The sequence below is a fragment of the Colossoma macropomum genome, unplaced genomic scaffold (assembly GCF_904425465.1).
Source record: "Colossoma macropomum unplaced genomic scaffold, Colossoma_macropomum, whole genome shotgun sequence".
In the NCBI taxonomy this organism is placed as follows: Eukaryota; Metazoa; Chordata; class Actinopteri; order Characiformes; family Serrasalmidae; genus Colossoma; species Colossoma macropomum.
The window spans coordinates 747,367-760,823 of record NW_023495545.1 but is presented as its reverse complement, the minus strand read 5'-3'; the positions used below and the strand labels follow the sequence as shown (position 1 = coordinate 760,823).

The following is a 13,457-nucleotide window of genomic DNA, read 5'->3' as shown; positions in this document are numbered from 1 at the left end:
GTGAAAATGAAAAACAATTCTGTTCAGTTTTTATTTAATATGATTAAAAATAAGTTGTATTTAAACCATTGTATTAATGCTGTTATTTCCCGTGTTAATTTTTAGGTTAAAACAAAAGAGTTAAATCTTTGAAACACTCAATGTGAACTAATCCCATGAGGATATTTTTCTTATAGTATTTTTGTTGAAACAGTCAAGCGAGCTCTACTATTGGTCAGGACTTCAAGAGCTACATGAACTACCAACATGATTAAGAACTGACAGAGGAACCAACCAATGGGTGGTCCCAATTGGATGAGATAAAAAGTCATTTTATACCTTCTCGTTGTAGATACAGTACTGACAGTGAATGCCAGCTGTCGTCTAACCAGATTCCGATTGGTTGTTAGGAATGGAAAACAGTGGCGGCAGCTCCATGCTGGGACTCTTTACTGAAAGAGTCACTGTACAACTGACACGAACAAGCTCAAATGTTTGTTAACATCTTTTACAAGCTTGAAACATTTGTCTTAAGTCTAGAATGACCAAACTATTCCATCCCTAGCAGGAAATTAGCATTATCGCAGAGGTGTTTTGATATTTATAGCCCAAACTGAAGACCTAGTTCTACTAGTCATGGTTCACCACTGGGAAAAGTCACATGTTCAAATGAATGCAGCGCTGCTTTGGTCTGGCATGCAGTGTGTATGTGTAGTGTAGAGTGGAGGAGTTGTGTGATGGAACCAGAGAACAGAGGCCTTTGGGGTGTTGCTAACAGTAGTTATTCAACACTTCTGTCTCTTTCTCTCTCTCACACACACTCTTGTGCAAACATCTATTTTTAAGCTAACGCTCAGGCCTTTGGAGATTAGGTTCCTAGTTTATTTGGACAGCCCTCTGTAGATGCTCAATTTGTTAGCTAACTGCTTGATGAAACTCGGTTTTCCCCGCAACATTAGAGATTAGGGTTAAGTTTTGATTTTGGGTTGAGTTTAAGGTAGAGTGAGTGCCCTAAGTTCAGGGCAGTGGTTCTGAAATTGGTCCTCAGGGTCTCATAGATGGTCCATATTTCTGTGATAGCAGTTGAGATTGAACAAAATTGGGCATTTTGGCATAAAACTAGCATTTAGTATGTTATTGTTATGGTATATGTTATTCTGAAGTGCAGCATTGGTTTCAAGCCTCATTTGACAGGATTCAAGATCATTTTCATGCTTTTGTATATTAGTGCTCTCCCGCTATTATTCAACATTTGGGATGCTGGCCATGCATTATGAAAATATATCACACAACCAATGAGAATCCCTGTGGTATCGTCCAATCCTGACCACTAGCCAACTGATCTGAGTCTAATAAGATTATCCGGGGTGCTAGGTAGCGTGGTCGTCAAACTTTTTTTCTTCAAAAAAGAATTTCAAACACCGCAAAGCACTTGAAGTCTTTTCCAAAATTGACTTCTACCTTCAAGATATGTCATCAAAAGGGTGTTCTCCTACCTTTAAACTAGGAAATCTCACCGTAGAATCTACAGTGGCACTGCTGTAAGAGGTGAGTAGCCATGTTTACAACAAATGCAGCAATGGTTACAGTTTTTATCTTGGCCAGAGTGACCTTTAAAGTAGCATTAATAGATAGCTAGTTAAATGTTAGGTCAGGACAAGGTTGCAGGCGACTTTACAAACAATGTGTTACTGAGATTATTTACATTTCAAGCTGAATTTAGGACTCTATAGGTCACTTCAGGTAATCTGGCTTTCTCTGTGCTTTTCCTTATGAGGTTCTACTCCCTGGAGTGTTGTCAGATGTTCTACAGAGCACATTTAGTTACACAATGGAAAAAAAAAAAACAGGTTCCAAATATTCACTGGCTTGTTTAATTGGACCCAGATTCTGGATGCATGTTTTGGCAGCAACCAAGATTGCTCTGTGCCAATGATCAGTGTCTCAAATGCTTCAGGAAACAGATCAACCAGTAAGTACTCTTACTGGCCACTTTATTAGAAACATCAACCTTGTAGTTCCATTAACTGACCATTTTATTAGAAACACTAACCTTGTGCTTCCAATCACTGTCCACTTTATTAGAACTCCAACCTTGTGTTTCCACTTACTGTCCACTTTATTAGAAACACCTACGCTATGTGTCCACTCACTGGGGAATTCATCAGAAATGCATACCTGGTTTTCCCACTCCCTGGCCACTTTATCAGAAACACCGAACTTGTACTTCCACTAACTGACCATTTTATTAGAAACACTAAACTTGTGCTTCCAGTCACTGGCCACTTTAGTAGAAACACCAACCTTAAGTGTCCCCTTACTGTCCACTTTTTTCAGAAATCCCTACCTTATATGTCCACTCACTGTACACTTTGTCAGAAACCTCTACGTGATGCTTCCATTCACTGGCCACTTTATCAGAAACTTCTACCTGGTGCCTCCGCTCACGGGCCACTTCATTAGAAATACCTACTTTGTGTGTTCACTTACTGTCCATTATTAGAAACCTCCACCTTGTGTGTCCACTCAGAAATACCTGTCTTATGCTTCCACTAACTGGCCACTTTATTGGAAACCTCTATCTTGTAATTTCACTAACTGGCCACTTTATTAGAAACAATTATCCTATGCTTCCACTCACTGGCCACTTTATTGGAAACCCCTATTTTGTACTTCCACTCACTGGCCACTTTATTGGAAACGCTACCTAATGCTTCCACTAACTGGCCACTTTCTTGGATACATCTCTCTTAAGCTTCCACTTACTGGCCACTTAACTGGGTGATTTGGCAAAAATGTATTATCATGATATTTCAAGACTTCTTCTCGATACACAAAATGCATCCCCTTTGTTTTAAGGGTGACTTAATTAATTATAGTAATGATAAATAGCATCATGTTCCTCGGCCCTATATTCTGCTACCCAGGGTGACAACATCAGACAAACAAACATTCCCTAATTGGGTGTCCAGATTGGAACAGAGGCCCCACTGAGGTTAGAATGCGGTCACCCAGATGAGTCACATGATCCTGGACATCTGCCCCCCCAAAATAAAGGCCATAAGCCAAGCTTTATATGACAGCTTGCATTGTCTAGCCTTTTGATTAAGCACCCGCGCTAACCCACACATGAAAAAAAAACACAAGCCCCATTGTCCCCTCTGAAATCAGTCCGCTTTAAACAACATAACTCAGCCGCTGGCCCTCGCTCACGCCACTTGATTTTACAGCTACGCTTCAATTACTCAACGTCCTTCCTCGCAGCTGGACGAAGACCGTGCACAAGAACCCTACAAATGTGTGCCCTTTGGAAAACTCCCGCAAGCAAGATCAAATGGAGAAAACACTCTTGTCCCCTTCGGCAAATTTCTCTCACGTTCAGCCTTGACGAAGAGCAATGTGACCAAAACCGGCACTCAGAGCACAGCCTGCTAAAAGTTATGAATCAAACATGAACAAACAATCTCTTCTCCTTACATAAAGCACTTCTCAAAGCTCAGTCGCATGCAGCACATCAGCGAGAGCTCCACTGAATGTCAAGGCACTTTTGAATCTCTTCCACTCTGCACATCCAGATGAGTGTTTAAGTGCATGTGGATGTGGGGTGTCGATAGTTCTGGTGTTTTCTGTTGACTTGCAGTAATGTGCAAAAGTTAGAGACCACCATCTCATATGTTTATAACGGTCAATATTCATTTTATCAGCAACGAAAAGCAGAAAACGTTTCGTTGCTATATGAGAAAAGCGATGAATCTCCAAAAACAGTAACTTTACAGGAGAATGCTTTTTATTTTTAATACAAGTTCATGTAAAGTAACTCTTTCACAAGCGATTTTGGAGCATTTCTGTTGGTCCAATCATCTTGAAGTTGTCACACAATGCAAAGGAGAGCGATTGTGTTCAAATGATATAAAGAGTCATTCGTTTTGAATAGCACTGATAATTACCCAGAATCCTCTTTTTTTCAGTATTTAAATGTATCTTTATTACACCTTCCATTCTTTTTCAGGTGACTTGCTTTCAGTTTTTCAAAGCACACCTCCAAAGTTCAGTCTTAGAACTTGGTTGCACTTCCTCTCATTATCAGTGGCAGATCTTGAACTTTTTTCCCGGGGTGGCAAAAAGGTGGCAGGGAGTATTGGCAGGGTGTTAATGTGGATGTATGAGGGGAGACGGGGTGGAGTTGGAGAGAGGTAGGATGAGGTGAAAGCCAATGATGTGGCAGAAATATTGGGGTGGCCTATCAGATTTGGGAGGGAGTGGCACTGGTCACCCAGGCCACCCCTTTAAAACCACATATGCTCGTGATCCAAGTTAATTTCTGATTATGAATTTAGGCTCGTCGGCCCATGAAACCTTACATCACATCTCAGATCTGTATCCTTTTCTCAGTGAAGGCTTCTTCACAGCTACACATCCTTTCAGACCCATAGTGCTCATTTGGCCTCACACAGCGGAAGGATGGATGGGTTGTTTCAGATCTGAAGAAAGAGTGGAGCTTGATTTTCTCCTCTCTCTCAAAGATGGAAGCTTTAAGTGCTGTTTATCTGATGGGGGCTGTTTTGGTGTCTACCGGGTCTTCCAGGTGGTTGCTAGGAGTCCTATTTACTCAAGTTTCGGAAACTTTCTTTGACTTTTACCTTCCTAATGCAAGTCTTATATCTAGTCTCCTCCTGAAAACTGAATGAGTTTTATTAAGTGGTCCTTTATACCGGTAATGGAATGAAGGGTGGTCTCAGACTTTTGCACAGTATTGTGGATGCAGTGTTGCTGTAGTTATACAAAGGTCCTCACAAATATAGCAACACCAACACTGGTGTGTGTGTGTCTGTGTGTGTGTGTATTCACGTGTGTGTGTGTCTCAAGGTGTGCGCGCGCAGTCTGAAGTAAGTAAGTTAAGCTCGCGCTCTTACCTGATGACGGCCGTGTCCCCCTGTCTGATGGTGATGTTGTCTGTCGCGCGCTGCATGTCCGCGCTCCGCACCGACACTCCTGCGGGCAGAAGACACAGCAGTCGGAAAAAGGAGGCGCGCAGCTGGGCCAGCCGCGGTCTGCTCGCGCGCCACATCTCCACACACTCACGCGCGCACGCTCTCCCTCACACACTCCACACAACACGCACACTCTCCGCGCGAGCGGTAGATCCGAGAAAGAGGGGAATAAAAAAAGATGAAAAAGTAATCAGCGTTCAGAAAAAAAGAGAAAAAGGAGAACCAGCAGGAGGCAAACAGCCCAGCAGCTCGAGCTCCGAGTTCAGAGACAGAGACGCGCGTGACGCTCGCGGTGCTGAAAGCGGAGCGCGCGCTGGAGGTCCGATAGAAACCCGCGGACACGAGACTCTGCTTCAGCCCGCGCGCAGTTCACCACTGAGAGGGAGAGAGAGAGAGAGAGAGAGAGAGAGAGAGCGAGCTGCTGCGCGTCGCTCTGCTGCCCCCTTTTCACGAGACTCGCGCTGCTTATTGGTTGTCAGGACAACAACGCGGGCAGAAAGGTTTACACCCCTACAACTTCACCTCACAACAACAACAACAACAACAACAACAACACCAACAATAATAATAATAATAATAATAATAATAATAATAATAAATATTGAAAACATAGATTAAAATAAAGACAGTAAAAACAGTGATAACAAAAATAGAAACAACCCATCTAACAACAAAACAGCAGCACCGAAAATAGCGACAACAAATAGTCCAACAACAACAACAACAAAACAGAACCAAAAATAGCAACATCAACAAACAGCCGGGCGACAACAAAATGACGACACAAATAGCAACAAACAGCCCAGCGACAACAAAACGACGACACAAATAGCAACAAACTACCCGGCGACAACAAAATGACGACACAAATACCAACAAACAACCCGGCGACAACAAAACGACGACACAAATAGCAACAAACAACCCGGCGACAACAAAACGACGACACAAATAGCAACAAACAACCCGGCGACAACAAAACGACGACACAAATAGCAACAAACGACCTGGCGACAACAAAACGACGACACAAATAGCAACAAACAACCCGGCGACAACAAAACGACGACACAAATAGCAACAAACAACCCGGCGACAACAAAAGAACGACACAAATACCAACAAACAGCTCGACAACAAAACGACGACACAAATAGCAACAAACAACCCGGCGACAACAAAACGACGACACAAATAGCAACAAACAACCTGGCGACAACAAAACGATGACACAAATAGCAACAAACAACCCGGCGACAACAAAACGACGACACAAATACCAACAAACAACCCGGCGACAACAAAACGACGACACAAATACCAACAAACACCCGGCGACAACAAAACGACGACACAAATAGCAACAAACAACCCGGCGACAACAAAACGACGACACAAATACCAACAAACAACCCGGCGACAACAAAACGACGACACAAATAGCAACAAACAACCCGGCGACAACAAAACGACGACACAAATAGCAACAAACAGCTCGACAACAAAACGACGACACAAATACCAACAAACAACCCGGCGACAACAAAACGACGACACAAATACCAACAAACAACCCGGCGACAACAAAACGATGACACAAATACCAACAAACAACCCGGCGACAACAAAACGACGACACAAATAGCAACAAACAACCCGGCGACAACAAAACGATGACACAAATAGCAACAAACAACCCGGCTACAACAAAACGACGACACAAATAGCAACAAACAACCCGGCGACAACAAAACAACGACACAAATAGCAACAAACAGCCCGGCGACAACAAAACGATGACACAAATAGCAACAAACAGCCCGACGACGACAAAACAACAACAAATATAGCAACAACATATAATCCACCACCACCAAATTATGACAAAAATAGCAACACATATTCTGACAAAAACAAAATAATGACAAAAAAACAAATTAACAAAAAAGAACAGCAACAACAAACAATCCAACAACCATATAACACACACACACACACACACACACACACACACACTTTCTAAGCCGCTTATCCTTCTGGGCTGCGGGGAACAATATAACAAAAAAAAGCAAAACCAAACACACAGCCCGACAACAACAAAATAACAAAAATAGCAACAACAAAGACCAACATCAACAAAATAACAACAACAAACAGTCCAACAACAACACTGATCACCATGACAGGCAACAAAAATGACGTTAACGTCAATAGGAACAACAGAAACAGCAAACAGTCCTACAACAACAATATAATAACCACAACAAAAATAGCAACAGTAACAAACAAGAAAACCTCTAACAAAATAACAACAAAGGTATTAACAAGAAAACAGCAGCAACAACAAACAGACCAAGTAACACTCAGAACCATAACAAACAACAATGACGAAGTTTAAAAACTACAATAATGAAAACAACATGAACAGCAACAAAGACAGGCAGACCAACAATAACAAACAAACAAACCAACAAAAACAACAACGAAAACAGCAGCGACAGCAAAATAACAACGGACAAAAAAATGGCTGTAAGATAGAAATAAGAAGTTATTTCTACAACAACAACTGTAACAAAATCAACAAACAGACTAGCAACAAAAACAGTCCACCAACAACAAAAAACAACCTAAACAACAACAATAACAAACAACAGTACTGCCAACACAAGCCAAAGCTATAGTAATTACAGTGGAGTCGAAGATAAAAAAGGTAAATTAAAAGGCAAATATATTATCGCCAAATTAAGACGTTAAAAGGAGCCAGTAATTAAATACATAAGCGTAACATGAGGACACTAATTAAAAGCAGGAGAAGACAAACAGGTTCTGAGCTGCCTTGTAAAAATCACAGAGGCTGCCTGTCTAATATAAAGCGCTTTTTTTCAGGGCGAGTAATGACCGCAGGTAGCCTCTCGCCTCATCTCGTGTTTAACTGTGGTGGTGTGCAGAAGGTTGGCACTCGCGGATGTGGGGGTGCGCTCTGAAAGACAATCTGTAATCTGCTGCCGTGCCAATCCATTAGGAGCTTCACAAACCAGTAAAAGAATCTCAAAATCAATCTGATCTGCCCAGGTAGCCGATGCACTTCAGCAAGCGCTGCTGTTATGTGAGCCGCAGGGGTTCACGCCGCGCCTCGTTCAACACACCTCATTCAGCTCATCAGCTAATGACCGAGACCCTCGGGGACCGGACCGAGAGCGCGGGAGGGAAAACTACTGCAGCGAGTAAAACAGCATGATTACGTGCAACTTTTAAAGAGCTGAACTGTGAACGGAATATTCCAGCATTTTCACCTTCAGCGTTATAAACTAACAACTGCTCCACTGACCATATAGAAGCACTTTATAGCCCTACAATTACAGACTGTAGTCCATCTGTTTCTCTGCATACTTTGTAACCCTGTTCTTCAATGGTCAGGACCCCCAGGACCCCCACAGAGCAGGTATTATTTGGGTGGTTGGTCATTCTCAGCACAGATGTGGTGGTGTGTTAGTGTGTGCTGTGCTGGTGTGAGTAGATCAGACACAGCAGTGCTGCTTTACTTATTAAACACTGTGTCCACTCACTGTCCACTCTATTAGACACTCCTACCTTGTCAGTCCACCTTGTAGATGTAAAGTCAGAGACTCATCTGCTGCTGCCTAGTTTGTGTTGGTCATCCTCTAGTCCTTCATCAGCGGTCACAGGGCGCTGACCACAGGACGGGATGTTTTTGGTTCTTAGTTCAGCAGCGACACTGAGGTGTTTAAACGTCAGTGTCACTGCTGAGAATGACCCACCACCAAAATAGTACCTGCTCTGTGAGGGTCCTGCGGGGGGCCTGACCATTGAAGAACAGGGCGCAGATGAACAGATGATCTACAGTCTGTAACTGTAGAACTACAGAGCGCTCCTATACGGTCAGTGGAGCTGATAAAATTGACATCCATAATTTATTATTAGCCATGTGGTAACAAGTCCATCCCTAATGGCTACATAGCAACGCACACAGCGTTTAGCGCCGCTAACATGAACTGGAATCCTAATCATTAAAATGAAATAACAGTCTGCCAACTTTGACCTTAGAATCATATCAAGCATGCAGGGCAATTATAGCAGCGCTCTCCTGTTCTCAAAGCAGAAAAGTGACATATGCTTAAATGCTAATGAACTGATGCTAATGCTAATGAGCGCTAGCTCCTTCATCACTCACATGCTGCTTTGTGCCCATCCATGCGTGTATATGGAGGTGTGTATATGCCCATTCTTATAGAAATGATTTTGTTGCCATATCTAATACACATTTTCTAGTGTATTCATTGTACATTCACTTGTTCCACACTCAGTTGTGTATCTGTACTATATGTAGTCCTGTTGTTGTGTGAAGCACCATGAGGCCTGAAGAACGACATTTCATTCCAACGTATGCAAGTTATATATTGAGAGGTGACAATAAGGCCCAATCCCATTTCACCCCTTGCCCCTACCACTTGGCCCTTAGCCCTCTGTTTTGCACGTTCACATTTAGGGGTAGGGTGTCCCAATGTTTTGTTGAGATAGAGGTGGAGGGCGAAGTGTTAGGGCTACATGGCTCTCCAAATGGAGTTTTTTCAGAGACTCACTCAGTGTGATGAGAAAAAGCACTATGGCTGCACAAGAGACCAAAGAAACCCACAAATGTGAGAATTTTCCCCGTTAAAAAATTACGATAACCATTGTGTCATCTTAGTTTAATGTCATTTCAGGGTATTATGGTCGTTTCCTTCATAATGACCATAAAAAAATTGTTAATAGCATGCTAATGTCTCGGTAGCTAGTTAGCTAACTTTCCCGTTCCACCTTAAATAGTCCAGCAGTTCTCACGCCTGAAGTGCCAGAATGTAACTGCTGCACCATTTAAGGTGTAACGGGAAAATTCAAACATGTAGCTGGTTAATATCTGACTTCAGCTTCGTATCACTGAATAATTAGGAGTGGGTGATAATTAATAATTGTCTTATACCCCCCTCTTTGAAGTCATATGATGCCCTAAATGTAACTAAAGTGAGGAGCTGAACTTTACCCTCCTCTGCTGTCACTGCAGACTGGCAGGGTCGCCTACAGAACAGCACTAGTAGCTGTTAATGAAGTTTATTATGAAATTTGATGGAAATTTGAAAGTTAATGAAATTTACTTATTTGAGGGTCCCATTTCATAGGGCAAGATTTCAACCACTACCCCTTGTAACTCAGTTCACTCAGTGACACTCAAAAACGAGGGGTAGGGGTAAAAAGAAGAAATGGGATTGGGCCTAAGACCACTTGACTTGACCATGGAAGGCTGTAGCATTACTATCTATTGAGGAAAGGGCCAACACTAAGATGGTTGCGCCACTTGGAAGAGTTGTAACATCTTCAGTATTTTACTCTGAAGCTTGATGACCACTGCTTTAGATACCTCAGCATTTCCCATGCCCAGCAGACCTCAGCTCAGATTTCGATCCTACAAAAACAGGTTCCATTTCTGCTGTGAGAAGTTGCTCTCAGTGCTCGCTATACTGTATACAACAGATGCTTGTGTTCATTAGCATTTAGGCGTATGTCAGTTTTGTGCTTTGAGAGCAGGAGAGCGCTGCTATAATTGCCCTGCATACTTGAAATGATTCTAACGTCAAAGCTGGCAGACTGTTATTTCATTTTAATGATTAGGATTCCAGTTCATGTTAGCGGCGCTAAATGCTGCATGCGTGGCTATATAGTAATTAGAGGTGGACTTTTTACCATATGGCCAATAATAAATGATGAATTAGTGCTAAAAGTCAAGTTACAGTTAATGCACTGATTTTGTTTCATAATAGAGTATGCAGTGATAAACTCTGACGACCTGTATATGTATGTTTCATTTCTACTATTTGAGCCTGTTGAAGAGAATAACTGTGTTTTCATGTCTTACTAATGACGCAGTGCCATAAGTAACAGTTATTAATAAAGCCATGCCACAATCCTACAGTGTTGTTGACCCACCACCTTCCACATACATGTACTACAGTCTCTACGGGGTCTTTCTAATGAGCTATGCATAAATAAAGCTATAAATGTTACCGAAGATAAACGTTATTATGTCCACACCTAAAACTAAGTGGCTAAAAACTCAGTAATTAAAATTAACTATATTTTGCCATGTAACAGAGTTTTTTTGTATACAGACAGAGGTGCTACTATGCTTGGCTCATGCGAAATCCTTATTTTAATGTGAACCTGTAACTGTGAAAACACTTGACAAGAACCTTGACAGCACTCCCCAGGCACTCTTTGTATATTTAAAGTGTATTTAAGTGATAGAATCAAAAGGATGACCTATATCTAAGCTTAATTCTAATGAATTAGGCCTACATTCTGCACATAGTTTATCCATATTCTTACTCAGAACCAATCACATCCTACCTCTACATCTACACTTGACCAATCACATCCTGCCCATACACTAAGAATTAACCAATCATATCCTACCCTACACCAGGCATTTATCAACAATATTCTTCCCATACACTTAAGCTTGTCCAATCACGTTCTTCACCAACCCCTAACCAATAATATCCCACCTCTGCACTTATCCTTAACCAATTATATCCTACCTCTTCACCTACCCTTATCAGGTGCTTTTCAGATGCCTACCTGTATACAATAATATTTTACATCCTTTCCTACCCTTAACCAATCATATTATACCTGTACATCTGCCCTTAACCAATCACACAAGCCATACACCAAACATTAACCAATGATATCACACTCATACTTTTACCCTTAATCAGTGGTATCTTTACCATATATTAGCCCTCAACAATTACATCCTATCATTACAACAAACCTTGGCTAATCATATCCTTCTACTATACCAATGCTTAACCAATCATATCCTAACTATTCATCAACACTAACCTGCCACCACATATACTCTTAATTAATCACATCCTACCAGTATACCTACTCATAACCAGTCATATCCTAAGCATACACCAGCCCTTAACCAATTAGATCCTAATACCATACCTACCCTTAACCTATCATATCCTACCTCCCCTTCACCCAGTGGTCACCAACCCTTCTCCTGGAGATCCACTTTCCTGCAGAGTTTAGTTCCAACCTGCATCTAATATGCTCCCCCCTTCCTAGTGCTAATGCACTTGATCCAACCAATCAAGAACTTCTGAAGAAGTTAATTAGTGGAGCAGGAGTGGCATACCATGGTTGGAGCAAGACTTCAACCATGAGAACGGTAGATATCCAGGACCAGGGTTGGTGATTAATGTCGTAACCAATCCTATCCTACAAGAACCCTTAACCAATCATATCCTACATCTGCACCAATGCTGGCCAATCAAATCCTATCACTACATCAACCATTAGCCAATCATATCCTACACTAACCCTTAACAAATTATAACCTGACACTACACCAACCGTTAAACAATCATATCCTACCACTACACCTACCCTTAACCAACAATATCCTACACTAACTCTTAAAAAATCATATCCTATCACTACACCGACCAATCATCAATCATATCCTATGCTAACCCTTAACAAATTATAAACTACCACTACACCAACTGTTAACCAATCATATCCTAGCACTACACCAACCATTAACCAATCATATCCTACACTAACCCTTAACAAATTATAAACTACCACTACACCAACCAATCATCAATCATATCTTATGCTAACCCTTAACAAATTAAATCCTAACACTACGCCAACCGATTAACCAATCATATCCTACCATTACATCTACCTATAACCAATTACATCCCACTTCTACACCTACTATTAACCAATCATACCCTATGCATGCAAAGGAAATCCTAAAGCAAAAAATCATGCTTTTGCTTATACCTTTTGATTATTCCTTTTAACCAATCATATTCGACTATTACACCAATCATCAACCTACCATATCCTATCACTACCACTACACCAACCATTAGCCAATCATATCCTAACAATACGCCAACGCTTCATCAATTATATCCTACCACTACATCTACCTCTGACTTTAATTAACCACATCCTGCAATGAACCTACTCTTCTATTCCTCTGCAATTATATCATCTAGACCTTACCGAAGGGAGTCACATACTAAACTTCAGGGTTCAATTAAGCTTTAACAGATTTCTTCTTTCCGTCTACTCCAACACCTTTAGTGCCTTAAGAGCCATTTCTGTCTATCACCTAACTTCATTTACAGTATAACTTCACAGACTTTCATTATTTTTTATCGAGAAATGAAACTTATACCCCAATTAATTAACATTTATGAAAAGGGGCCATGTTTTAGTACCATCTCCCAAACTGATAAAGTAAATAGCAATTAAAGGAGGCTATTATAATAGTTCAGGCTCTGATGGATTTGCCACTCACTCACTGTAACTAAGCGGATATCGCTTATGAACAGCAACAGTCAAGAGCACTAGAAATCCATGTGTTTAATAAGGCTGGGTCAGGGGAAAAATACGCAT

General features: G+C 41.4%; 1 protein-coding gene across 1 annotated transcript in view; it reads right to left on the bottom strand.

The window, feature by feature from the left end:
- Positions 1–5,971, bottom strand: part of LOC118802366 (limbic system associated membrane protein) — a 329,028-nt gene extending 323,057 nt beyond the window's left edge. Inside the window, exon 1 of the mRNA XM_036562884.1 lies at positions 4,893–5,971. Coding sequence (XP_036418777.1) covers positions 4,893–5,047 — 155 coding nt within the window. The 5' untranslated portion in view covers positions 5,048–5,971. The remainder of the gene's footprint in view (positions 1–4,892) is intronic.
- Between the last annotated feature and the right edge of the window lie 7,486 nt (positions 5,972–13,457).